The 26405-nt window shown below is 41.6% G+C and overlaps 1 protein-coding gene across 15 annotated transcripts in view; it reads right to left on the bottom strand.

The window, feature by feature from the left end:
* myripb (myosin VIIA and Rab interacting protein b) overlaps positions 1-26405 on the bottom strand; it is a 136991-nt gene that overhangs the window by 52314 nt on the left and 58272 nt on the right. For all 15 annotated transcript variants that reach the window (XM_086191237.1, XM_086191228.1, XM_086191233.1 and 12 more), the window contains one exon: positions 3741-3962. In XM_086191237.1, the coding sequence (XP_086047363.1) occupies positions 3741-3962 (222 nt within the window). The remainder of the gene's footprint in view (positions 1-3740; positions 3963-26405) is intronic.

Genomic DNA, 26405 nt, shown 5'->3' on the forward strand with positions numbered 1-26405 from the left:
TAACTGTGCGCGTGTGTGTGTGTCAGCTATTATTACACCTGCATGATAGGACCACAACTCAATACCTTCGCATTTAAACTATGACAGCCAGTCAATGTCACACTAAGTGTAGCTAGCTATGTGTGTTCATGTGGGTTCGGTGCTCCCATGATGCACACAAACGGCGTGCAAAAATTCAAAGGTGTGCTTCCAAGATGGTTTGATTCAAGTCATCAATAAAAAGCCATTTAAACTGAAAAGTAAGGAAGTTAACAGTATAAATGCAATCCTGTTGAATAAAATGCAACTTTTTAGTCGTGTTGTTTTGTATATGTGCACAGACCGGATATAGATACCGTAATCTCCTCCCAGTCACGCTTTAGGATGAGATTATAAAGTCATAAAATGGGAAGAACAGTTTGTCGCTTAGTGAATTGCTTTCCTGTGCGCGCATGTGCGTGCACACACACACACACACACACACACACACACACACACACCACATCATTCTATGGCGTGTCGACTGTATAGAGAAGCATGGAGCTGTCCATTTCTGCAGATTAAGCGCAGGCAGGTGCAGTAGCTCAAATGTAAATGTGAGAAAACGAAGGAAGAGAAACGGGGGATGTGACACGCAGGTGGGTGGGTGGGGGGTTATAAATCAGGACAGGACTATAAAATTAAAAAGGAGGAGAATGGAAAAGATAGGGTGTGGAAAATGTAAAGGGAAACAATGGAATTTGCTGGTAAAAGAGAGAGGTTTTAATGGCACGTATAAAAATGTGCAGTCACTCTCTCCTCCCATGTCATTCCCTCCCTACCCCCCCTTTTCCTTCCTCTCCTGACCTCCAACTCATCACCGTTCATTATCTGCTTCTTCCCTTTAAAATTCACCTCGCTGCTTTGAGCTTGGGGCCAAAAAAAGAGAAAAAAATGTACTTTTTCAGTTTCCACTAAACACGTGTTGACTATGAAGCACTGGTGTGTGTGTGTGTGTGTCGCTTAATTCTACAAGACTGCAAATGGTCATGCTTGTCTGACTTGCTCACGAGTGAAAGATGGTGTGTGTATGTGTGTTGCTGAGGGTGTGTGTTTGTGTTTTACAAGGCTAGGAAGGTGTTCTGACAAAGCTGCCGAGGCTTCTCTCCTCATCCTCCATCTGTTGTCATCACATCTCCGACCGCGCGTCTCCTCAAGAACAAAAACATTGAACCAGTCGATTTCTGCTACAGCTGCTCATAATTAACACACAAATATAATCAATGTGTGTGTGTGTGTTGGCCAGCAGGCATGTGCCCGTATATGCACCCGTACATTCTTACGAGCGCCCACGTGTGAGTGGGTGCAATGATCACGAATCTACTTTTCCCTGGAGGGATCACGCTTGTGACACAGCGTGGCCTTGCTACTGGGAACACTGATGGACAGCCGGTGCATGCGAGAGAGACCATTTGGCGGTCTGTTCCATTAGGAATTGATTTTCATTAAGTTTGAATCCGGTTTACAGTCAGCAAAGAAAGCACCACATTAGTTTTGTGAATTGCTAAGTTACTGAAAAAAATGATTACATATCTGACAAGAGCAAAGGTGGTTGGTAACGTTATGTCATCTAAGAGTCCATTGCTAGGCAGCTGACTGGCGTTATTGGATGGAGCACCGCCGTTCAAGTCCCAACAAGTTCTGTTCCCAACTGCAAGTTCTCAACTATTTCATCCAGAAAGTATATTTTGGCTTTAGAGTACTTGAAAATTAGCGCCTTGAGCTCATAAATATGTTTATTTTCACCGCTGCATCACTTTTTTGTGACTGCAGAAAGAACCAGCCACATCGTCTCATGGCAAATGATAGAAGTGTAATAACTGACCCAGGTATTGCGAAAAGATTCTTTGAAGTTTCACTTTATGTCAGCGCTGTGGGGGTGGGGGTTTGTGTTGACAGGATGTCACATCAGCGGATCATTCAGTCACCTCTTTCATACTTACAAAAAAAACTTGATTTCCAAACTCATGGAGTAATATTGAGCTGGTTTCCATGTCTTTAAGTGTCTTTTATATCTATTTGAGGCAGAGCAGAGCACCGTGGTTTACAGGAACTTACCCTGACAACCCTCCCTCCATGTAGTTATTTCGATCAGTTACAGTCTGTTAGTATTAAGTCATCACCTCTTCTTTCGAATCAGCTGACAGAATACGACAAATAGCCATTTTTAAAATCATGTTTGGGGCTTGTCTAACCTCTAACACTCGCACAAGCTGTAAATCAGTGTTTCCAATGACATGGCTCCACCCGGAGAGAGTAATTCATGCTAAAACCAGATTTAATCCCAGTTAATGCGCTAATGAAAAGTGCTGTATTTATATGTGGCTGGTAGACAGCAATGTTGTGACATCAGGCCCATCTGTGACTCAGTCTAAAGCCCTAATGAGAACATTACTGAGCCCCAGGCAGAGGCACACAAAAACACACACACACAAACACACACAGAGGAAGAATGGAGGCGGGTGTGAGGAAGAGATGATCAATGCAATCCTTGCTACCTCCTCCTCCTACTCCTCTTCCTCTCTCCTGTCTCACACACACCAACTCCTCCCCTCCTGTCTTATACACCAGGACTCGGGGCAGCGGATCTAACTCAATACCACAGAGCAGCAAAAATCAATGACGGTCAGAAAGAGGTGGCCGAAAAGGGAAAACGGCCAAGTCGAGGGGCAACACATTTTTGGACAGCATGCTAAAGTACACACACACACACACACCTGATGTCAGTTTTGCACATTAAAAAATCACAATGTGTGCAAAGTCACACCTGCGGCCATTAGATTTTCCAAAAATGAATGAAAAAGGAACACCACCTCTAAAAAATTGAATTGAATCTAAATATTCAGTAATATTTCAAGCCTGCTATTGATTTTGCTATTAAAATATGAATCCCCCTTCTCAACCGCGCAACAGTATTCACCCCACCCTGCCCAGAAAGAGAGAGAGAGAGCGAGACAGAAAGAGAGAGAGAGAGAGAGACAGAGAGAGAGACAGAGACAGAGACAGGCTAATATTCATCCAGTGGTGAGTCGGGGTGCTAAACCAACTCCCATGGCTCCGGATGGACTTGCATTCTTAAACAGCTGCAACACCATATATAAGCAGCTATAGCTCATTCTGTCACTTCTCCTCCGGAGAGAAAAAATCCCTTAAAAAAACACAAGAGTTCTACTGTGTGAGAAGGAGAAAAACAAAAAAATAAATATTTCTGATAATGAAATCTGAGAAATGGAGGAAAGAAAAGGATTCTCTTTCAAGCAGTGTCATTATATTTCCCACAATTTCCTCCTCCTCCTCTTCCTCCTCTCTTCTTCATTACATCTTCTTCACTTCTCCCATCTTTTATCTCTCACTGACGAGTGCAATAGAAAATAGAACAATTTTTTTTCCCATTTGAAATAAAGTTGCACAAAAAAGTAATCCTACACACCCACCCTTACAGCGCTGGATCTCAAACTACCACTCAATCATCCACTTTTTTCCCCACTCCTGTTTAAACACCCCTTCCTCTCATAATTGCCCCCTATTGTGTTTTTCATCCAAGTCTTTCCCCTTCACAGCGCTTCTTCAGTCCCCCCATTCATTCCTCTACCATTACTCTAATCTCCTCTGCTAGCTCTACCCGCATGTGTGTGTGTGAGTGAGTGCATGTGAGAGAATGTGTGTGTGTGTGTGTGTGTGTGTGTGTGTGTGTGTGTGTGTGTGTGTCTGAAAAGACTAACCTGCCCTTCTGGCATGCCGAGCAAAGCCAGGCTTTGTCCCTCTTGCTGTAGGTGCAGCAGGTCTTGCAGACGTTATACTGGCAGTCCAGGCACTGGCGCTTAGGGTTGAGCAGGAAGGTGAAGGGCGCGCAGCAGCGGATGCAGCAGTGCTCATTGAAACGGTGCTGCTTGGAGAGGATGGAGCATCTGCTACCCTCCTCTGCCAGCTCCTGCTTCATCTCGCTGAAGCCGCGAGAGAGAGAGAGAGAGAGAGGGGGGGGGAGGGGGAGAGAGAGAGAGGGTGGTGAGTGTCTGGTCGAGAGATTGAATGTGAAAACGGCAGAGGATGGCGATGTGGAATAATTGGGGATGTTGTGGCAAATGAAAAATTAAAAAGGGGCAGGGGGGGTTGGGGGGGGGGATGTGGTGGTGGGGTCATGGGTTTAAAACCCCGCTTCCTGTTTCTGCCTGATGTTCATTCTCTGCCAATCTCTGATTCTGTAGCATTAACATGATGGCTGACATTTCAATTTGGAAGAACCTGTCATGCCTTGTACGCCCACATCAGTCAAAACACACGCCGAAGAGACGAGCACGCTGCGCACGTCCCCTCCTGCAAACCAGAAGCAGCACCTACCTTCATTAATTAAGACAGCATGAGAATAATAAAAAAAAAAGAGTGTGAAGTTGAAGGTCACAGCTCATGGTCAAACACACACAAACCTCCAGGAGAGTTAAGAGGCACGAATGAAAAGCTTGTAGTCGTGCTGTTTGGGCTTCAGTCCAGAAACTACAGTTTAAAACTACCGCGATGGAGGAGCACTTAAGAGCAGCGCACTAATCTGTAGACTAATTAACTATTAGGATTATAGACTAAAAGAGTCGATCAAAGCTCGTTTTAAAATCAAATTAAATCCAAAGCTGACGTTGAAATTCCGGCAGCTGAAGACGACTGACTCTGCAACATATGTGAATTCTCTTGATGTTGATGCTTCAGTTGAGTTCCCCATTAGATGCTGCTCTTTCAAAATGAACCGGCGCAAAATGTTCTTAATTATGTCATGGGGGGGGGGGGGGGGGCGTTCAGGGACATGTTCTCAAAAGGTTGTTAAAACCGTGCTGGGAGAACATAATTTGTTTTTAAGCTGTTGTGACCTTCCACTCTAGAATCCATCAAACAATTTCTTTTTTTTTTTTAATTCATTGACCATTTAAGAAGGCAAACAAGCACAAAAGAGTAATACACTTTAGTTGGCATGGACGGCTCCAGTAACAGGATATCAATGAAATGCATTAATCATGTCCGCTGCTTAGATTGTGGGGCAGCAGCCATCTTTGTTTTGTTTTTTTGTTGGGTGATTTTTTGTCAGCTGCAGTCAGACCATTCAAACCCCACTACAAGTCATCACCAAGGAGGAGAAGAGTTGAGCTCAGATAAATGTTCTTTCAAACACAAATGTTTCGCACCATTCCTCTAGTTGAGACTCCCTTTCAAAAACTTGAGATTTAACGGAATCGGTGTAAGACAAGCTGTTCGCTCAGTCCTGGCTCTGAGGCTCCTGGCCAGCAAGCCCAGCAGTATGGCCTCCAGGAAGTGGCGTGATGAGTTCCAAGTCGTACACTGAGCTAATTTTGTTCCTGACGGTCTCGTCACTGTTATTCAAAACAGTGATTTTGCAGGTTGCCTTTTAATCAAGTAGCCCCACGTTTAAGACGATAACCACATGAACTGCATCTGGACTAGTAGTTATAGATGATGATTGTATGATTTAACATGAAATGTTACCGGAAGAATACAGAAAATTCTAGATGATCACTTAGTATCCAAGAATTCATATCGTAATGACCACGCCTGGGAGAAACTGGCCTGATTTTCAAATACAGACCAACACAGTCCAGACATAAGGACCCTATTGTAAACATGGTGGCATCCAGCACTCGGTCAAGTGCAAGCATCATTGCCTGTTTCAAGCCAGCATATATGATGTTTACACACCAAGCACCCGTGCCCTTTGACTAGCCAATGAACCTGGACTCCATCTGCGCCGGGAGGTTCTTAGGTATGTTAATGAGGCGTGGTCTGGTGCAACCATGGGACACTAATATTTTGGGGCATGTTTGAGTCATAGACCAAGAAGAGGCTGGGCTTTGGTCGATGGCGTAACGTGTGAGATCCTTTCAAAGGGAGCATCAATCAGATGAGCAGCTGCTCGGCATTGCAGCGTGGTTCTATTGATGGCTGAAAATGTGGAAACACTGGTTGCCACCTCCCCAATCCCGCCGAACGCTTAGATAGAACCCAAGGTCTTGTTTTGCGATTGCTGTTGTAATATTCAGATTTTTGCCAAAGGGAAATAAAAACACAAATTAATTTGTGGCTTTTCATCCTTTTCTTAAGCAGTGAACCGCTCGTGCTACATGAGGTCTGTTCTCAACATAAATTATGTACGTGGGTCTTTCCTCGGTAGGGTTTGTGCTGATTGAGCATAGCACCACAGGCCGAGGCGTCAATAAATTATGTAACGTTTTTGCATTCACACCATAAAGCTGTCCTCATCAGTACATGTTGAGCTTGTATATTTTAAATAAACAGAGGAGGCAGAGGAGAAGCTGAACTAACACTTTTACCCAAGTTTACACTTATCGACCATTGCGTTGGGATGCAGAGACGGAGCCGTTGCTGCCGGGAAGGTGTGAAAGTGAGTTCAGCTCAAATGGGCATCCAGTAAATTATTAAGTCTTTACACTACACACAGCCAGGTTACAGCCTGGAGGGCGGGCAATGATCCCACACATCGGCCGACTAACAGAACACACTGCAGTGAATTCAAAAGGATGCACAGACACAGAAAAATCCTTTAAAGCAAGGTGTGTGTAGGCGCCCTACTCTCAGCTATACGTGTAAAACATTGCATATAGCTAAACACCTCGCTGAGTGAAACATATTGTGAATTTACAGTGAGTGTGAGTGTGTGTGTGTGTGTGTGTGTGTGTGTGTGTGTGTGTGTGTGTAGCCAGCAGGGGCCTGGCAATCTCCCTCTTCCCAAAGTTATTAACGCTGCTCCTCAAGCAGATCCTCTGCTGCCTTACTGATTGCTTTTCATACACATCATTAGATGCAGCATATTAACAAGATGAACAAACCATTTCATATCCATATACCGTTGGTGTGAGGGGTGGTGGTGGTGGTGGTGGTGGTGCAGGGAGCAGTGGGTGGCACACACATTGACATAGACACCCATATATAAACACACCAAGATGATCAGAGAGGGATTCATATCCTGCATTCAAGGTCACAGCAGGGAAATTAAAGCCCACGCCATCAAATTAAAACATTTCAATGAATCTACGAGCAACATAAATAAGAGAGGAACTATGTGGTGGAGGTTTAATGAGCAGCTGGATGATGACCAACTCTGGCTGTTTAATTAAATAAATGCACACAAATATTCAAGGACAAGGAAGGGGTTGTTGCGCGTGGTGTCCCTTTGCATTAACTCAGAAGTATCTGTGTTACAAATGAGCTTTTTTATGTAACACACTTTGGAATGTTATTAAGCACTGATGGTGTGAGTTAAGGGATTGTATATCCTTAACAAGCTCCTGCGGCAGTTCATCTCGTTTCGTACTGCAGCACCATTTTGTACCTCAAGAAGCACCAACGTACCATGAAGGGTGTGTGGCTCTACTCTTATCTCTCTCCAGGACTCTTCATCGGGCATTAGTGTGTTACTGTCGTGTAAAGAAGCAGCAGCCACAACAGGTTTGCACGTGCAGCCATGGAGGTAATCTCCAAACAGCCCCTCCAGGATGACTCTGCTCAAAAATGTGTAGTTTTTCCACCTGCTTCTCTTAAAAATTACCAAGAAATGTGCACAATTTTTTTTTTTGGGGGGGGGGCGATGAAATGGCAGGAACTGGCAAAATCTCCAATTAGGTATGAAAATTACGAGTTTTTGAAAAAAATAGCAACCTCCCTCACTTGTTCTTCCCTCGTACCTACCTAAAGAATTATATCTAATTACTTCAAATGATAATAGGCCTCCATCACAAAAATGAAGAAGGAATGCGTTACATAGCGACGCAGAGTTGATGTCCCAAACAACATCACTTCTGGAAAATGGCAGCCGCTCCCACGTCAACATAAAATGAAACCGCAGACTTTTTGCAACGAAAGCGCGCAAAGTTTGAAAATATACAAGCTCCATAGCAGGCTAATGTTCTCCTCTCTTGCACGGATTCGACAGTTGACCAGTGTTTGACTACACACAGCAGCATTAAAGCCGTTAGAGTAAATGCTGTTATTTTGAAAATGGAGTGACGGTATTTTGTAGCACTGAAACCACAGAAAATGGCCTCTACGGAGTTCCTTTTAACATCTATCAACTATAGTTGCTACTTTTGATTCTTCGATTTGTGCATCTGAAGGAGCATTTGCGCCGTATTGCAGTTTTTGGATAATTTCTGCTGATATCGTGTCATATTTAACAAGGAAAGCAGCAGCACTCACCCACTGATTCACACCGCAGCTCAGCTAAGCCACTACACTTTTCCTCTCAAGTGATCCATAATACTGAAGTTAATGTCATTAGCACTTGTATCTCAAAGCAAAAACACATTTGATTTCATTTAACACCCGTTGTAATTTCGTTACATTAGTGGATTTAATGGCTGCGACTAATGATTATTGGCATCATCAAGGGATCTGTGATTTTCTCAAATAGCCAATTCATCCTTTTGTGAATAAAATAACGCTGAGTGATGAACAAAACACCTTGAGATGAATACTGTGGCACTTTAGAAGGGACAACTATTGGTTTTCACATGATTAACACTGAGGTTTTCAGGAACTAATCAGAAGCAATGCAGATTTAATGGTTTGGTGACTAATGGCTAATCTTAGAACAGCCAGAACAGTCTTGTAAAAGTAGAAAATGACACTAAATTGACTGTAATACGGCCTTTAATACCAGAAAAAAATAATTATTACAAAACCTTGTAAAAAAATCTAAGGTGACATCATGTTTAATGTCAAATTATTGATAAAATATAGCAATACAGCCCTAACCTAGAATAAAATGGAATCAAAAAAGTGAAATGCCCATTACAACCTCATTTATACACAAGTCTAGTCCAGCTTTACTGCTATACGGGAGTCATGCACCTTATATAATAATGCAGTGCAAATGAAAAGACTACAGACTTTCAGCATCAGTCCATGTACATGCAGGCTGGGCTCTGCTACGGTCTGTTTGGTGACTTTAACAGTCACACACCATGGTTTTCTTTTATACTGTAGAATTTACAATGTTCATTTCAGTAAATCATTCAAGCTTTGCTTATCGTCAGCATGATTACCAGCACTGGCTGGGGACGAATTAAGAACGACGTAAAGTTCTGTGGATGCTGGAAGTTTATGAGAACTCTTGAATTAAAGATTGATTATGCAAATAAGTTACTGCAGTGAATATGTCTGTGTGTGTGTGTGTGTGTGTGTGTGTGTGTGTGTGTGTGTGTGTGTGTGAGTGAATGTGTGCACGTGGAGGCTGGGGAGCAGAAAAGAACATGCCGATGAATACCAATTCATTTTAAGACCACTGTGTGGATTTAATGATATGCAGTGAATTTCTGACAGACTGTCACTCCTTCTTGGTTCTCTCTCTTCTGCCCTGCACTCTATTAACATTATTCCTCCGTCTCCCTCGCTGTCCATTCCTCTGTCTCTCACTTTCAGCAAAGAAAACATTCGAGCTGAAGGTTGACAGTAAACTTCTGGTCATATTTGTCATTAGGATAATAGGATTTTGAGGTCCAGCTGTGTAGTCTGGTGAAAAAAAGGAACAACAACAACAACAAAAAATTACTTTTTTTTTTTTTTAGGGGGGTTTTAATGATGTATTGCCCTCTGTGCAGCCATTCTGCTGATTGGCGCGGTGCTCAGGAGTTCCTCAAAATTGATGTGCTGCTCACTAACGACCAACGACACAACCTGAGGGTAATATGGAGCGTCATCTCAGGTGCAGAGTAAACACAACTGTGTTTAGAATCTGCAATTTCATGGTAATTGGTATACATAGTCACAAATCAACGTTATGGGCTAGCCCCTTGAAGAATTTATTCCTATACGCTTGAGCAAAAGCTTCAGTTTATGACGGTCATTATGTCACATGTCACGACAGGAAGCAAGAATCACAGCATCATGATGCGGGAAGTCAGGCGGGCTTTTCATGATCTCTGAGAAAGTGACGATCTATAATTCAGTGTACAAACCAGACGTAAGAAAACATAAAAATCAGCAGAATTTATGAGCTTAGGGTACTTGGAGAGCAAATACCTCAGCCAAAGGGAATCTCAAACAAAAAAATCACTGATCACTACACCCCTCCACACACTTTGGCAAAATTTGCCTTCATGTTTTTGTGTTATCCTGCTAAAAGGCAAAAAAAAAAAAAAAAAAAAAAAAAGGACAAGCGCTCATCAGAACATAACTTCCTTAGCAGAAGTGATGATAGAAATAATGAACAGAATAAAAACTTACAAACTTAAGCAATAATAATCTCTCAAGATTGAATCCTAAATGCGGAGAGCCGCATAGCATCAGGTTATGTGGTGCACTTTCATGAATGCGGAATGATAGATAATCATTGAGGGACCATTAAAATGCGGAATGCATCAACTGAAGCCTTTCAACGGAACTTTTAATGAAGCAAGATGTCACGGCTTTTTCTGCATGGAAAGATGTACACAAACAGTTGATACATAAAAAAAAACGATACATGCGAGATCATTTCTTCCACTCAGTGACGCATAAACTCTCATGAATCCATTTGTCCCTTCTTATCTAGATTGCTGTAATGTGTTATTTGCTCCCACAAATCCATTAGCTATTTGTACATAACACAACAGCCAAGAGTGTATTCCACAGTACACTTGCCTCTGGTTGGGCCGTTTCAGAATTGATTGCTTCTCAAATCACTAATTGTGTTTCTACTAAATTGTCAAGCAAAAAAAAACCAAAAAACAACAACCTCAAGTGAGCATAAATACTTTCTCCAAAATTGGTGTCTTTTTTTCACATTCCACATTTCACGGTTTCCATCAACTCTCTCTGCCTTCCTAACTACCAAGTGGCCTTGCTCCGTCTTCCATTGCAGACCCAAACCCCTGTTCTCAGATCTGCAGTCCCAAGGAGGCTCCAGACAGAGTGCAGTTTCCATTTCAAATTGTCTTGAACTGCTTCTAATCTTTAATTAACTGCTACAGTATATGAATAATAAGTATTATTATAGCTAACTGCGGGGAGGGAGCCATGAGGGAATAATGTTAGCCTGCTGTCAGTATAGCGAGGCAGAGGATGCTGGACAGAATGAGCATAATAGCAGCCCAGAGTCTTTGATCTGTGCTTTGATCTGACTGCTGCAGTGGAAAGACACAACAGCACTATGTACTGTTTCGCCTATACACCAATGAATCATGCAACCCTGGAGCAGAGGGAAGAGAGCGCACACCTGGCTGGTAAGCATGTCTGTGTGTGTGTGTGTGTGTGTGTTTATTGATCTTGCTTCCTGTGCATTAGTGAATGTACAGGAGCTGAATGTGCTTGGTAATTGTGAATTGATCGAATGGCTCTCTGAAAAGATTCTTTTAATTGAAGGTGTGTGAAAATGCTTTTATTTGCTCTGCACTTGTGTGTGCACTCATAGGTAGGGATCCCTTCCTGCTGTTATTCGCCTTGAGGTGTCGGACTGCTAGTCTGCATGTGAGTGTGTGTTATATGTGCGCAAATGCTTCTGCACACCCTGCGTGCATGAATTAGAACTGGAAGAATTCTTATCTGCTTCTGGGGGAAATTTTGACTCAATTCAAGTGGGAAATTTGCATTTGGACCCCGACTGGGTGCAGCAGAGTTACATAGTTCATGCAACTTGAATGCCAGCAGCTCAAAGGAAAAGCTGAGTGAACCGCAGTAGACAACCTCAACTGTCTTTCTGCTCTGCAATGCGGTGGCAGACTGGCACGTGGGCCATAAATTTCAAGGTAGCGAGTTCCTGGTGCTGTTGGAGTTGGCGGCAAGCTGTTGATTGAGGAGCAGGTGCAGGAGCGGTTGGGATTAAATCATGGCCTCTAGGTAGACTGACAGGGGAGACCCCTCTCATCTAAAAATGATGAGTTACGTCCAGATGTTTTTAAAGGAGTACGATTTTTTGTCAGACAAAAGCCTGGAAACATTTTTGAATTTAAGCTAACAGCCATCACTCTCCTCCCCTGTGTGAGTGAAGTAAGTCGATTTGTGATAGCATTGGAGGGTAAAAAGGTTTGTAAAGTTATAACACACCTGCCGGCCCAGCTATCGGCTCAACAGTACAACTTATTTAACTTCATCTGCACATCAGCTCTCTCCTTCAGGAGCGGTTTGATTAACAGCAACTCCACAACATCAGTGAGAGTATCGCAGACAATAGAGGGAGGATTTAAACTGGGATGCAGCCAAAAATTTTAGCTACCCCCGCCCCCCCCAGTGCAATTCCATTTGTACAATCAAGGATCAGAGTGGCAAGAAATGATGGAAGGTTATAATCATTGTAGTCATCTTCCTTCAAACTCATTAACATTGTGCATATCTCTCCCTCTAAACACAGCGGAGCTTCACGCCCTACATCACTTTTATTGCTGTGATGGTGACTGGAAGCAATTACACACCGCGGATTGTTTCATCACTGTTTGCAAGTCAATTTGTCAGCGAGATCATGCCAAAACTATTTGGTTAATTTTCGAGAAACTTGTTAGAGGAGTGAAGCGTGAGCCAAGGAAGAATCTATTACATTTAGGAATGAAGCCCATATTAAAGCAGCCATGATGAACTCTCAGTTTGGGTTGTCTTTGGCGCCCCCTCCAGACAAAAGCAGCATTGTTTAACGGACTAATTTTCGCAAACATGTTGTAAAATCTTGATCCGTCCTGTTCAGGTTAACTTGTGCACATAAGCGATCTTATTTGTGTTTAGAAGATAAATAACTAAAACAAAAAAGGTCAAACACAGCACTGTAGCTAGTAAACAATGTTTAAGCACTGTCACATTATGCGTCATAAAAGACTACAACAGCTAAGCATCTGTCGCTCTGCAATTGTCATTTTTAATGAAAGGAAACCAGACATAGGTATGTCATAGCAATAAATATAAAGGTCATAGAAGGGCATCACTGGTACAGCTACTTAAAGTCTACAGCTGATCTAAGATTATTCGAATATTTACATCATTTCCATTAAATTGGACAAAAGGTCTATGAGCAAAATCCCAAAGTAAAAGCTCCAAAGTTCTAATTTGATTAGTGAAACCTCAAAGGCAGTAGACAGTAAAGAGACAGAAGCTCCCCTCAGCAACCAGCAGGGTAATTACAATAAGCCTATGATCTTCATACACTTCATTTTTGCAAGAAATGAAAGGTTTTTTTTTTTTTTGTCTTATTCGCTCTGACCAAAGGGAAAGAACTTTTTTTTTAAATAAGCCTGCAAAAGGAATTTTAATCTAGCAGGAGCGAACTAATGATAAGGAAACAGTGATATTATTTCAATGGAAGCTTTAATAAAGCTAGCAGATACAGTATGAGGTCAACTAATTTCATCAACTTAAAAACTTCCTCGGCTCTCACTATTTGTACAAAGTTGGAAGTTTTAAACATTGACCCTCTTCATATTTGAGGCGAAATGTGGCTAATTTAAACTGCATACATTATTAATCCTGTTCATTTTTCTGTGGTAGACTCAGTGTGGTTTGGTCCTCCGCAGCAGGAATCAAGAGGAAACACAGACCCCGTTCTTCCCTCAGTTTTTCCACTGTTCTCATCTCACTGTGTGGTTGCTTTTAATACACAATACGCAGCATTGGGGTTGTAACTACAGTAAGAAGGCTGCCTTTAATCAGGTGCTGCACTTTTTTCAGCTCAAAATGCTTCATCTTCATGTCTGCATGAAGTTGCACACAAGCATGTCCTCTGTTCTCATGTTCTCTGTTTGAAGGTATACCCTAGGGTATACCTTCAAAATTAACTCTTAATCCCAAAATGTTTATCACTGCAACAATGAAATCACCCCTATGATTTAATTCCCTTTATTTAAATCAAATAGGTTTAGTTTAATTCTTAGTGTAAAAACATAAATGATTCTATCTATTTTTAATGTTTTTTAGTTGATTAACAATGTTGAACTTTGAACAGAAAGGGCATTGTGATGGTGTTAATTCGGGCTCTGGGTAAATTTGGCAGTTTTTCCCTTTTGAAACACAGAACATATAACTATATTGAGTAAATGTACTGTTTACACTAACAACATTTTCCTGATTAAACTTAAGAGTTCTCTCACAGTGTGGTATTTGTACTTTTAAATCAAAATAAAGCATCTAGGAACATTCTCCATATGTCTTCTGTCTCTAATCCAAACCACCTACAATTCAGCAGGTAAGTGTATGAGAAGGTCCACACACACACACACACACACACACACACACACACACACACACACACACACACACAAGAAAACACTCTCACATGCTGTCATACATCCTAGAAGTGTTCCCTGTAAATGTCAGAACAGCCCCCTGCTTGAGTGTGACATGGTATTATTTCTGTTCAGCGCTAGAACCCAAATGTCTGTACACAGCCTGTTTGTGTCACAAACCCCCCTCCCCCCAGCAAATGAAGTGCACTATCCATGATGCACAGAATTATGTCAAGTGTGTATAAGAGAACCAAAACCCCAACCCCCAACCCACCCCTCCTGAGCACCCTGGTTAGCTGCCCCACAGGGACTCACTCTTAAAGCATCAGCAAGTGCACAAAAAGACCTGCTTCACATACATGGAGCCACCCCTGGAGGCTTTCCAGTCCAATGAGCTAGAGGACAGGTTAGTAAACACCATGAAAAGAGAAACATGTATGCACGCATCTTAGCATGAACAGATCAACAGAGACACGCACAAAGACACACAAAAGACACATACATACATAATGAGTGAGCTGAATTGGTTCACGACCAAGGTCTCTTTTTCTAAGAACATCATTACAAAACAGAGGTATTGTTTCGTTCTTAAAAATTACAGTTAATATATTACCAAGACCTCACTTTACATCATGAGATGGTTCACAATGGGTAACTTCTATAAGTGACTCAATACCAAATTGACAAAATGCAGTGCAAAGTAATAAATGTATTCATATTTCAGCTGTCAAAAAGTGTCATTACACAAACAAGGGCAAATATGAAATAAACTAAAAACACAACCATAGATTTGTGCCAAATGGTCCCACAATAGTGCCTTGTGGCACACCTATTTCCTGGCCCTTTGGTGAAATTTGTCCTTATAGTCTTTTCGTTATCCTGCTAACAGACGAGCATGACATCCTCAGATGGTAAACCTGCACATTTACAGGCAGGTCTAATATTAACATACCAAACGCGATTTATTTTTTGACTTTACGCACAGTTTAACATTTCCGCCTCCATCAGCATCATCTCCCACCATTCTCACCGATTTTCCTTTCCATTTGCTTCCTAAGAAAATCTGACAGTCTGATGCCTTTTAAACCTGATACCATCACCCCAAGCCTCTAAATTCATAGGTTTGTGCCTAAGACACTCAAGGTTAGATACCCGCTGAGTTCGCTTCATTGTGAGTCTTTATTCCTCCTCCAGCCTCCTCTCTTCTCTCTGAAAGTTGGGCTCAAATGAAGCCCAGGGGGTGATGGGGAGACTTCCCTCTGAACCAACTTTGTCTGCTGTCGATTATCCAGCAGGCCAGTAATGAGCCCTCACGTTGGGAAACAATCCAAGTCAAAAGTGTTCTCCGCTGATAACGTTTCCAATCAGCTCAGGCAGCCCGTGTGGCGGCTATGTGAGAAAATGAGAGAGAGATAAGACGGCGGAGGAAATAATGAGTGGAGACAGTTTACTGCAAACTCAGCAAGGTGCTGAGATTATTTAGAGGAGAGGGAATTCTTTTTGGCATCCTGATATTATTGTTCTGATCCAAAAATTACTCCTTACTGACAGATTACATTGAAACAGAATCTCCCTTTTTAATTCGAACCCCTATTGGGTGACAGACACAATAATTTCCCAGCAAATTACAACTGAAACAGATGGGCTGAAGATATGAAAAGCTTTGAGAAAAAGCAAAGACACCTTACTGACAAACTGATATAAAATATATTCACTGTGCAATTTGTAGTATGATTTTTTTTTTACACATCAAATCAAGATTTTTCTATCCTAAAGTCACACCTTAATCCGTTTTCCTCACTTAATCAAACACCTCAGTCACTCTATTAAGTCCACTGTTCCACATCTCCTCCCTTTCTTCTCCTCATCCAATTTCTCCAGCAATATCGCAGATCAGCAGCTGTAGCACAGCAAGCCACAGTCACAGATTGTTCTTTCCTCTGCAGAATGATCTATATTCACACAGGAAAAATCTATCCAAATGTGCCAAGAATGCAGCTTAAGTGTCAACCGCACCGAAAGATGCCAGGGGAGAAAGAAGAGGGGCCAACATCCACCGCCAGGGGAATTAACTGTGCCACAAGGGAACAACAGCCTACAATATTTTCCACTGCATAGATCCACATATATGGCTTTTGTAAATCCTTTTAAAACTGCTTAAAGTGATACTTCAGCCAAGAAGTATATTTTGTCTTTCAAGTACCCACAAATGGGCGTCCTGATTTCACAAAGACCAGCAACATATACATGAATCCAGCTTAAAGCTCATGGCACCCATTGACACAAGACTGCCTGAAAATATCTGTTTAAAAATTCTGAATATGTTTATCCAGTCATATAATCAGTAATCCAAAAAACCTTTCAGGTACATTCTTGTTCACTGTGGTGCCGGGCGAGATATGCTGGCACGTTCAGCTGAACCAACCCAGTCGCGTCCTTTCGTGGTAGCACTGAACAAGAGGGTTTACGCTTCCTTTGTTGTTGTTTTTTACCCAAATTAAAGTGTTTGTAGTTGACTGGATGAAGAAAATGTGGATTATATTGGATGATGCCTTTGAGAACTAGTTATTGAGTACTAGTTAGAGCATTAGTTAGACATAAGTTGCTCTTAGCTTCATGATGAATAAACTTGGCTGTCTCTTTCTGCATTCTGAAAATCACAAAGAAAAGATACAGCGGTGAAAGAATGTTTTAGATAGCTCAACTCACCTAGTTGTAAGTACTTGAAATGCAGAATGCATTTTGGGGGTTTAGTGACACTTACAGCACCAATCTGGTTGACCCCTGACTCATTGTGAGTGGAGGAATTACATTTCTGGTTCATGAGTTTTTGTTTTTCCTGCTGGGTCACATTCACTGTCACAAATACACTAGAAAGCCTGGATGGTATTGATGGATTCCGGTTTGTTAATACTTTTGCTCAAGTCTTCTTTTTTTTTTCCAAACTCACCTGAATGATGTGAGAATGCCACTTGAATCCAGATGGGTGGGTAATCGTGGCAGAAATAAAAAAATGGTTGCAGAAGTTGCATGCATAACTTCAGCCTATGAATACCTGTGTACTACAGAGTCATATGATCCTGGATCGAAAGCTATCTAAGCTCTTCCTGACGGTGGATAAAAGCCAGACGTTAGCGTGTTTTTGGCAAGTGTCAGAGTGGCTGATGATACCAATAAGTGTATATGTCTCTTGCAGAGTGAGGAAGCACTTACAGTAAAAGCTGTGACTAAGTGGAACCCCATTGCCAAGTCTTAATCTGTGTTCAGTGTTCACTCAGATATAACCACTTTTAATAGCACTTTAAACCTAAAAACCTTCCCCAACTACCGAGGCATGTGCAATCCATTAACAGCATCATTTTCACATATTGGTAAAACCTCACTGAGGTCCAGCTTTGTGATTCTTATCTGCAGTTGTACCACACCTCATGATGCAGTCTTTGCTGCGGTCTACGATTGCCGGGCGCGAGAGGATGTGCTGCTGTATATTAAGACAAGGCCTGGGACAGCCGCCAGGGAACGAGTGGCTATTTCTGTGGCAACAAAGACGCAGAGCTACAGAAGAGCACTGAATTCCCCCGTGATGAGAGAGGGAGAGCTGAATGCCAGCAAAATAAAGAGGAATGAGCAAGGGAAGGATGGACGTAGAGGGAATAATTAAGGCTAAACCAAGCAGAAGAGTGGAGCTTTTCCAGAGATGCCAATGTAATTTCTGTTGCTCTGTGGTTCTGACATAATGGGGGCTCCCATAATGCCCTGGACTCCAGATCCTCATTAGACGTAGAGGTATTCTGACTGGCAGTCGCAGCCCACCTCCTGCACCTTAATGGTGTGCGGTTGGCTATCTAGGTGTATCTGACACCACACACCCACACACATCAATCTGTCCCCAGTGGCCTCAACATGCTGGAAACTTTGACACACATGCAGTTTAATACACACACGGATGCGTGGTCATTCTGAGGCGCTGGTGAGCAGCATTTGTCAGAGGCCATATGAGATGAAGGTATTGATTGCACCAGGAGTGCAGAGGATATTTGAAACTGCCCAGCACTTTTGATTTCAGCGCCAGAATGGCCGCTAATGATGCGGTTAGCTTCAGCTATGATCAATGCTTTAAGTGCTTTTTTTCATGCCTCAATGTGGCAATAAATTCAACAGTGAAGAGTTCAAAAATTCAAAGAAATCCAGTGTTTTAATCTGCATGTAATTTAGGAAGGAGCAGAAAAGCATAGGGGGTTTTCACACCTACCTGTCTGGTCTAAAATCTAATATCAGGGATGAAAAGCGACTCAGTTTGATCCAGACTAATTTCTGTTCTGCATATAAATGCTGAATTTTTAAGCAAGGGACAGGGAAGCTTCTGGTTTCAGTGTAAGCGGCTCTGACCCATCACATTTGAGTGAGTCTCGTTTGTGTCCACATAAACAGTCTGTGTGGACGCAACGCATTGGGCAAAATGCAAAATTAGAAAAACAACTGTAGTCTGATGATTTAACAAAACTGTTGTCGTGATTTTAAACTCAACCGGCTACTCTTGAAACAATCCACTCAATTCATCACCTTTCAATTCCATGCAAACATTTCAAGTTTCTATACGAACAGTAAACAATGAGCGGTGGACAGAACGAGGAAGTACGGGTATCCACTGGCTACACTGGAAACCCCGAAATACTGGCTCCTGATCCCAGAGGTTAAGTCTTCAGACATCGGCGATAGGCTCCAAGATCGAGTCCAAACTAAAAAGAGCATAAACTAAAAAGGTGGTCTTGATCCATGTCAAACAGATTGTTGGTGTGCTGCGTTCGAAGCATGAAAACCCTTTTTTGGGGGGGATGAGTCAGAATTCCTGAATTACAGGAAGTTCAGGAAGCTTGCAGTCAACCATTACAGGAAGGAAAGCAACTCTAACAGGTCAAGATAATTTACAGTAGCATTTAGAGAAGGAGGCGACAATGTATTTCATTGAACAAAAAAAATCTGTTAATTCATTTTTTGCATTCGTACAGAAAAAGTCTGATTGACAGTGCATCCATCAATCCCTGTCAATTGTAGAAAGACAGTCGTCGAGGATTTTGATACAAAGTTCTTTTGAGAGTTTGCAAAATTGCAATATGAAAGTAGAGTGGATCAAATGTATAGAACTTAACACAAGTATGGAGTATGGGTCGATATTGTATGATGGGGTTTTTTTTTCCAAAATTGAGGATTGTGACACACATGATGTCTTAACCACTGCTAAACATCAAATAAGTAGATTAGATTTCTGACAAAATGATTTTAAAATCTGTGAAACAGAAGTGGAAAATTGCAGGAAAACCTTTGTGGAACATCGACTGGATTATCTGACATGTGATCCTTCCTTATGTAAGCAGATACTGTGATATTCATCGTCACAGATCAAACGATTGCGTTTTTTTCCCTCCGTATCGTCCAAGATGTTCCTTGGTTTCTTAAGGATCTGCGTTAATAACACAATAAACTGACCAAATGAACTCCCTACATGCAGAGTGGCTCTAAGGTAATACAGTGCAGGTGGCAAATCAATAAAGTCAACATGGCAGAGACACTCACACTCTATGTCCCGGTGCATGTCCTGCTGCAAGCCACAGCAATTTGAATTAATTAATTATTACTCAGGGAAAATAGAGCCTGGTAGCGCTTTAGTGACTCAATCATTCCGTCTACCTGAGGGCTCACGCTAGTAAGACGCAATTATCTCCAATATGTCAAAAAAAGCAAGATTAAGAAGACATTTTGGGAACACTGGTAGATGGGATTTAAATTTGTACAACTAAAACACGGGAGTCAGAACAGCTACACGGGCATTATTTGAGAGAGTTCAAACGTTTGTCTTTTCAAACCGCATCATTGGCATGACAGGACTTTAACCTTGCTTTCTAACAGCTGCTGTGAGCTGCACTGAACTCTCTCATGTTCAAAACATAACCACTCATAAATGCTTCGACCTTAGCTTCCAAAAAAAAAGGTATCTCAACTCCACAGGGAATCCAAACCACACTGCCATCTTGTCCTTCCAAACCACGCACTTTAATCTCCAGAGCTGTTGTTCTTTCCTGAGGCACTTTTAACGATAAAAGGAATTTTTCTTTTTTTAAATCCTAGATGGAAGCGCACAGAGAGAAGCCCATGTGTGATCTTGCCGACTCGTAAACAGAATGCATGCTCACATGCATGCACAAATTCAAGATACTGGGATTTGGATGGAGGGAGGGAGAGAGGGGGAGACAGAGAGGGAGGGGGAGAGAGAGAGAGAAAGAGAATTCTTCGTCCTTGCGTAGGTCACCTTGGGGTCTCAGCAGAGATGAGAGAGAGATGAAGGAAAGATGTATCACAGCTGGACAGGTGTGGAGCTGAAGCAGATGTTCAATCACTAGGAGATTACAGCAACAATTTCAACATTTTAACTTACTGCACTGACCTCAGACACACAAACACACACACACACACACACACACACACACACACACACACACGTGAAGCCATGCATCAGAGCATGCACAGCAAATAGTTTGGACACACTCTGCAGCTACATAGAATAACAATGATTCAGCTGGAGCATCCATGATAGGACAGTGTGTTATGACAGTGTGTTATATTTTTATTGCATCCAATTATTATAATCAGAATATGTTGTCAGGCATTTTCAATGCACAAACTCCTGCAGTGGGAACCTTTAGTATATGCTGGACCCTCCCTTTCTTCCCAGTGCAAAATGCAATATTCTAAAATAGTAACATTAGGGTTTTAAATAGTTGTGGTTATGGTACGGTTAGATGTCAGCAAAAGTTACTAATTTTTTAAAAGAAAGTTTGAGTTGAAATACAAATTACGAAAGAAAGCTTACAAATGACCTGATGTGGGTTATATGCAAATTATGGTACATTACTTTTCATAGATATAAGTACACAGACTAGAGGTCAACTAATATGGGTTTTTTCAGAGTCAATACTTATATTTCTTATTAAAAATCAAGGATAACATAGTTGGAACTAATGCCAGCATGACAAGACAAAAAGGAGTTAACTGAACAGGTTTTTTTAATCCAACTTTAATCCAAGTCATCCGGACTGAGGTGGTCTTAAGTGCACCTCTGGAACTAAGACGTCCCTGGCCAGTCATGTCTTTCATAAATCACTTTAATGAAGTATCAAAACCCTGGCGACAGCGATGACAACGGCTGACACACTCCATCCCTTCCCCTTCATCGGTAACCTGACACTGACTCATAGGTCGCGCTGAGGCTTCTGTGCTCTTCACCTTGGACGTAATAAAACGACCTTACAGGCAACTGGACAGTGTTGTAAAACTGTGCGTGATGGATTGTTGCGCGAACACTTTTAACAGTTTTACATTATTTGCGTAATATAATTTAATCACAGTCAAAATGACAGTATTATTACAATGGAAGTTAAAAGTCAGCTTCAGCCCCGTTGAGATGGGCTGGTTTCATCTTACATGACAGCTCATTGTGATATTTTACATTATTTAATTAACAAGCAGTAAAATTGCTCAACACCTACACACTTGTTTCCTGGAATAATAACAACAATTTCTCACTCTTTTTCTCTCTCATACACAGTCCATTAATGTCTCTTGAATACTGAGTTAGGATCCAGCACTGGCAGAGCCCAGACTTGGCAGGCGGTCTCCTCTAGTCTGCATGCAAGGGCACGCTGTGTGTTTACTTCACCAGCAGCGAGTGTCAACCTCCACAACCCCAACTCTCAACTGAACAGACAGCCTCGATGGCAGCCATTTATCTCCCCATCTGATTGCTGTCAGCTGCCTACTACAAGCCAAGGAATGGGCCTGAATATGAAATATACTGATTGAACTTCCATGGAAACAGCTTTTCTGACTTTTAATTCATAGCTTTAGAAAAAAAAAAAAAGGGCCTGACATGACCCGACAAAATCAAAGTGTTCATTCCTGACAGGAAATACTCTACTCTGCAGCGAGATAACATTTTTATACGTCCGTTAAATCAAATCTTCACTGGGACTCAATGATGAAGTACAAAGAATTTAGCGGTCAAAGGTCAAGGTCACTGTGACTTTTCATGTTTACGATCGCTGACTCTTTCTCATTAACACAATATGTATCAGGGCTTTCTCCAATTCCCCACCGACCTGCACTGGGACTCAAGGACGATCATTTCTGGCGGTCAAAGGTCAAGGTTGCTCCCTGTAGGCATACAACCGCATTGCAACATTAATAGTTTAGATCTTAGTTTTGTTTGGAGACAGAATCGACCATTTCTTGCACGGAGAGAAAAGACAGACATGCATCACACAAGCTAGCCAGCCCGACTGATGGTGAACTTGGAGCAAACGGTCACCACTATGGCCAATTTGATAATCATGTTGCTGCTGAATGTGCATGAGTTGTTGAGAATATGTAACAGGTTCCTCAAGGGTCCACACCACACGCCTCCACCAAGTTTAGGGGAAAACCAGAGGGTTTTTGTGTAATCCTGCAAATAGACAAACAAACCTTACCTTCTTGGAGGAAGTTAAAAGTAAAAATCCCTTACAAGAATTCAGTTTTACACTTGAGATGCTATTCAGGCTTTGTAAACAAATCAAATGAAGCTAAATGTCACACAAAATGTCTCTGGACCCACTGCAGATCGATATCTGTGATTTGAAGCAGTGCGAAGTGAAACGGCGCCATGTTCCATTCCTTACAATCCAGAACTGAGGGGGGACAACACACACTTGTAAACTTAACCAACAGTGTAGTTATTTATATATAGACATCTTTAATGACACCGACATCATTTAAACTGTAAGTTCATTAATGAGCATGTGCCGTAGTTTAATTACCCCCCCGAGAAATGAGAAAGACAGTTCCACATCCACGAGAAGCTCCGGCACCCATTATAGGAGCAGAGCATGTGGAACTAATGGCGATTTTACTTCCTTTAACCAACAGTGCTATACAGTAACACGACACAAAACATTAATTATAAATTACAGGTTAAACCCTGTGAACCCTCCCAAAACACTCTGAAAAGCACTTCTTATTTAAAAAGCCCCTCGACACAAACGAAAATACTAAAGTTTGTATCTGACAGGATTATAATGACTTCTTAAAATCCCTTAAAGTTACACTTTACCCTTCAAATCACAAATATTTGAGAAGAAAAATATATATTAAGAAGAAATGCATCGTTTTCTTTTAACAACTTGCAGTCATAGTACAGCGTACCTGTAATTTAGATAATACAAGAAATGCATTTTGACCAGAGGAGGAAAAAAAAAAATCACTAAAATGAAAACTGAACTTCAAAAAACATACATTTATCATCATTTCAGCCTCTTACACCTCATCGTGATACAACAAATCACCTGTCACATTAGATTGTCAGGAAAAGAACCACCTCTAAGTTGGAGAGTGAGAGATTTCAAATCAAATCACTGTATTCTACGTATTTAAATTTTATGATTAATTAAACAAAGACAAAGAAAACGCACTGAAACAGATCCAGTAAAAGCCGTTGAAAAAAACGCAGCAGCCCACTGAGACCAACTGTCAACTGCCAACTGTACTTAAAAGTCTGCAACTACGAGTCTCAACTGTCGGCTGTAGTATGTGAAAAATTGCACATGTCATTATTTTGTTTCTTATGTACATAATTTGGCATGATCAAATTAACTAGTCCTGAAATCAAATTCAAGTTTTTCTCCTCTTATGATATATGATCTTTTCCCATCTACTTCTAGATTGTACCGTTTCCATAGAGGTTCAGTATTAAATGAGGTCACTGTTGAAAGGTATCTGCGTGTCTGCTCTGGGGTTCAAAAAGTTTAACTCAAGAGTTTATATTTGAATCTAGAATTATCATAAATGACCAGGAACCATGCATCCTTTTCCCCCTGCTGCTGCTGCTTCTTTTTGTTCATTTTAAAACATACCTGTCAATCATCAAGACGCTCCTCTGTAAAACATATCTGACACCAGGTGATAAATATGCCGTCATTAAACCTGGAGGACACATCTGGAGATTAATAATGTGTGTTTTCCTCACACACCGCCAATGTACAGTTCATGACAAACCGTTCCCGGAGTGTATTGTGGACGGTTAATGAGGATTAACCTGCCATACACGGCGATTTAGAATCAAGGACCTCTGTCAGGGGAAAATAAAACATCGACTCTGAACAAACAGGACCGATCAGACTCCGATTCCTCTCTTGGAAACAGCCTGAAAATGGTCCGTGTCTCCTCAAGCATGACTGCATATTTCATGCTCTTAGCAAGAAAAAAAAATCAATTCCTTTCTCCTTCACTTCCCTGCATCATCTAATATCTCGGCACCGAGGAACAGACCAAGGAATATTTAACGGAGCTATTGGGAGCTTCACGCTGTGGTTTTACTGTGGGATATTTTTAATAGTGTAAGCTAAGCAAAACTTGTGGGGGTGGGGGACACTGGTTAGCCGTTTCCTCCGTTTTCTGACATTACGTGATACTGCCACATAATTATGCGCCACATATCAAAGACCAAATGTAATTATTTTAGAAGCATTTCGACCGAGTGATGTTCTGCATATTTTCAAAATTCCTGCACTTTTCATTATAAAAATTGAGCAGCATAAAGTTGGAAATCATTGTAGGAAAAATGTGTGTTCGAAAACAAAGGAATCGTGAATTGACATGGACCGCCCATCATAACAGGAAGTAATTCTAAATTTTTGTACCAAATTGCAAATTTTGACATTTCCCGCAATTTTACCCCCCCCCCTCAAAAAAAAGAATCACAAAATGTCCCACAAAATTTTGTCGCAATTTTGAAGCCAAGCCACTTCAAAATAAGTCATTTTTTGACAGCCACAATTATGAAAAAAAGAGTAAACTAACAGGGACATGGTTGGACTGATACTGATTTGTAAAATCTTGATGCTGAGTCATTGTATGGCCTACACCCAACAGTTTGAGACGCCTCTGTCCACAGACTATCATGACATGTATTGGTCTCTGTCTCTGGCCAACCAAAGTCTGGAGTACGACTTATTTGCAGCCAGAGGTATTTGGCCATTTTGCTACGCTGCAAAATGCTGACTGATTGGTCGCCATAGAAACATTGAAAACTGCTTTACTGTCCATTTTATTCTAAATGGGACCACAATTTATAGGACAAACATCAGGCTGGATTGGAGAAAGACTTGAAACTAGCAGTAGAGGCCCTACAGTTGTTCGTAAAAACACTTGTGAGAAGTAGGGCCATTTTCTCGTAAATTTCTATAGTCGCCCCCTCCATTTGAAAGTATCACATAGGCTTCATTTCTCAGGCCCAGTAGCGTTGTATGTACATAATGCAATACAAATTACAGCAGAAAATGCAAACAACACCCTATCATTTTCATTATTATTGTTATTAATAACACAATATATAATACATATTGAGCTACATATGTAGAGGGTGAGCGGATGTACAAAACACAGGCCGGCTGCAGCTTCATATAACATGACAAATATGACAAAGTCACACCAACAAAGTAAATAAGAACTTTTTTGGGATTAATTATACAACCACACTCCATTTATTTTCACTTTTGCTCTTGCATGCTGTGCAGTGTCTTTCTGTGTGTGTGCGATTGTGTCTGGGGTATCATAGGGGAACTTGTGTCCTTATAATGGCAGCGTGTTGACAGGTGATGAGAGGACAGGACTGTTGCCTGCAGCCACGGACCTACTGTACTGCAACAGACAGAGGATGACAAACACAGATGACGATCTGCGGGAGGCAGCGAGAGACAGCTGGGCCCCGTGAAAGTGAGATGAAAGAAAGGGAGGGGAAAGAGCGGTTCGAGGCAAATAAACAGAGGATTGGAGAGTCCACCCGACTGTGTTTGTGGATATTAGCGAGCAACACACATGGGCTCATCAGAGCTGGGCGCGTGTAGATGGCTACAGAGAAATAGCAGTCTAATCACATGCATGCAGTTTGAGCTTGTGTGTTATATTAGTACTGTTTTAATGCTTTCACAACAATGTGCATGTGGACTGTGTATTAGTGTGCACATAGTTGAGATGACATGCCGAGATGAGCATCCATGCACATGGGATTAATACAGAACAAATCCTTATCTAGACATTAATCCCTATATTAAGACAGGCTTAGCTGCTGCCTAATGATACCTTGCTGGGTACGAACATGGCGAC

The sequence above is a fragment of the Aulostomus chinensis genome, chromosome 21 (assembly GCF_037954235.1).
Source record: "Aulostomus chinensis isolate RoL2024-O1b breed Wild chromosome 21, RoL_Achi_v1.0, whole genome shotgun sequence".
NCBI classification, from domain to species: domain Eukaryota; kingdom Metazoa; phylum Chordata; class Actinopteri; order Syngnathiformes; family Aulostomidae; genus Aulostomus; species Aulostomus chinensis.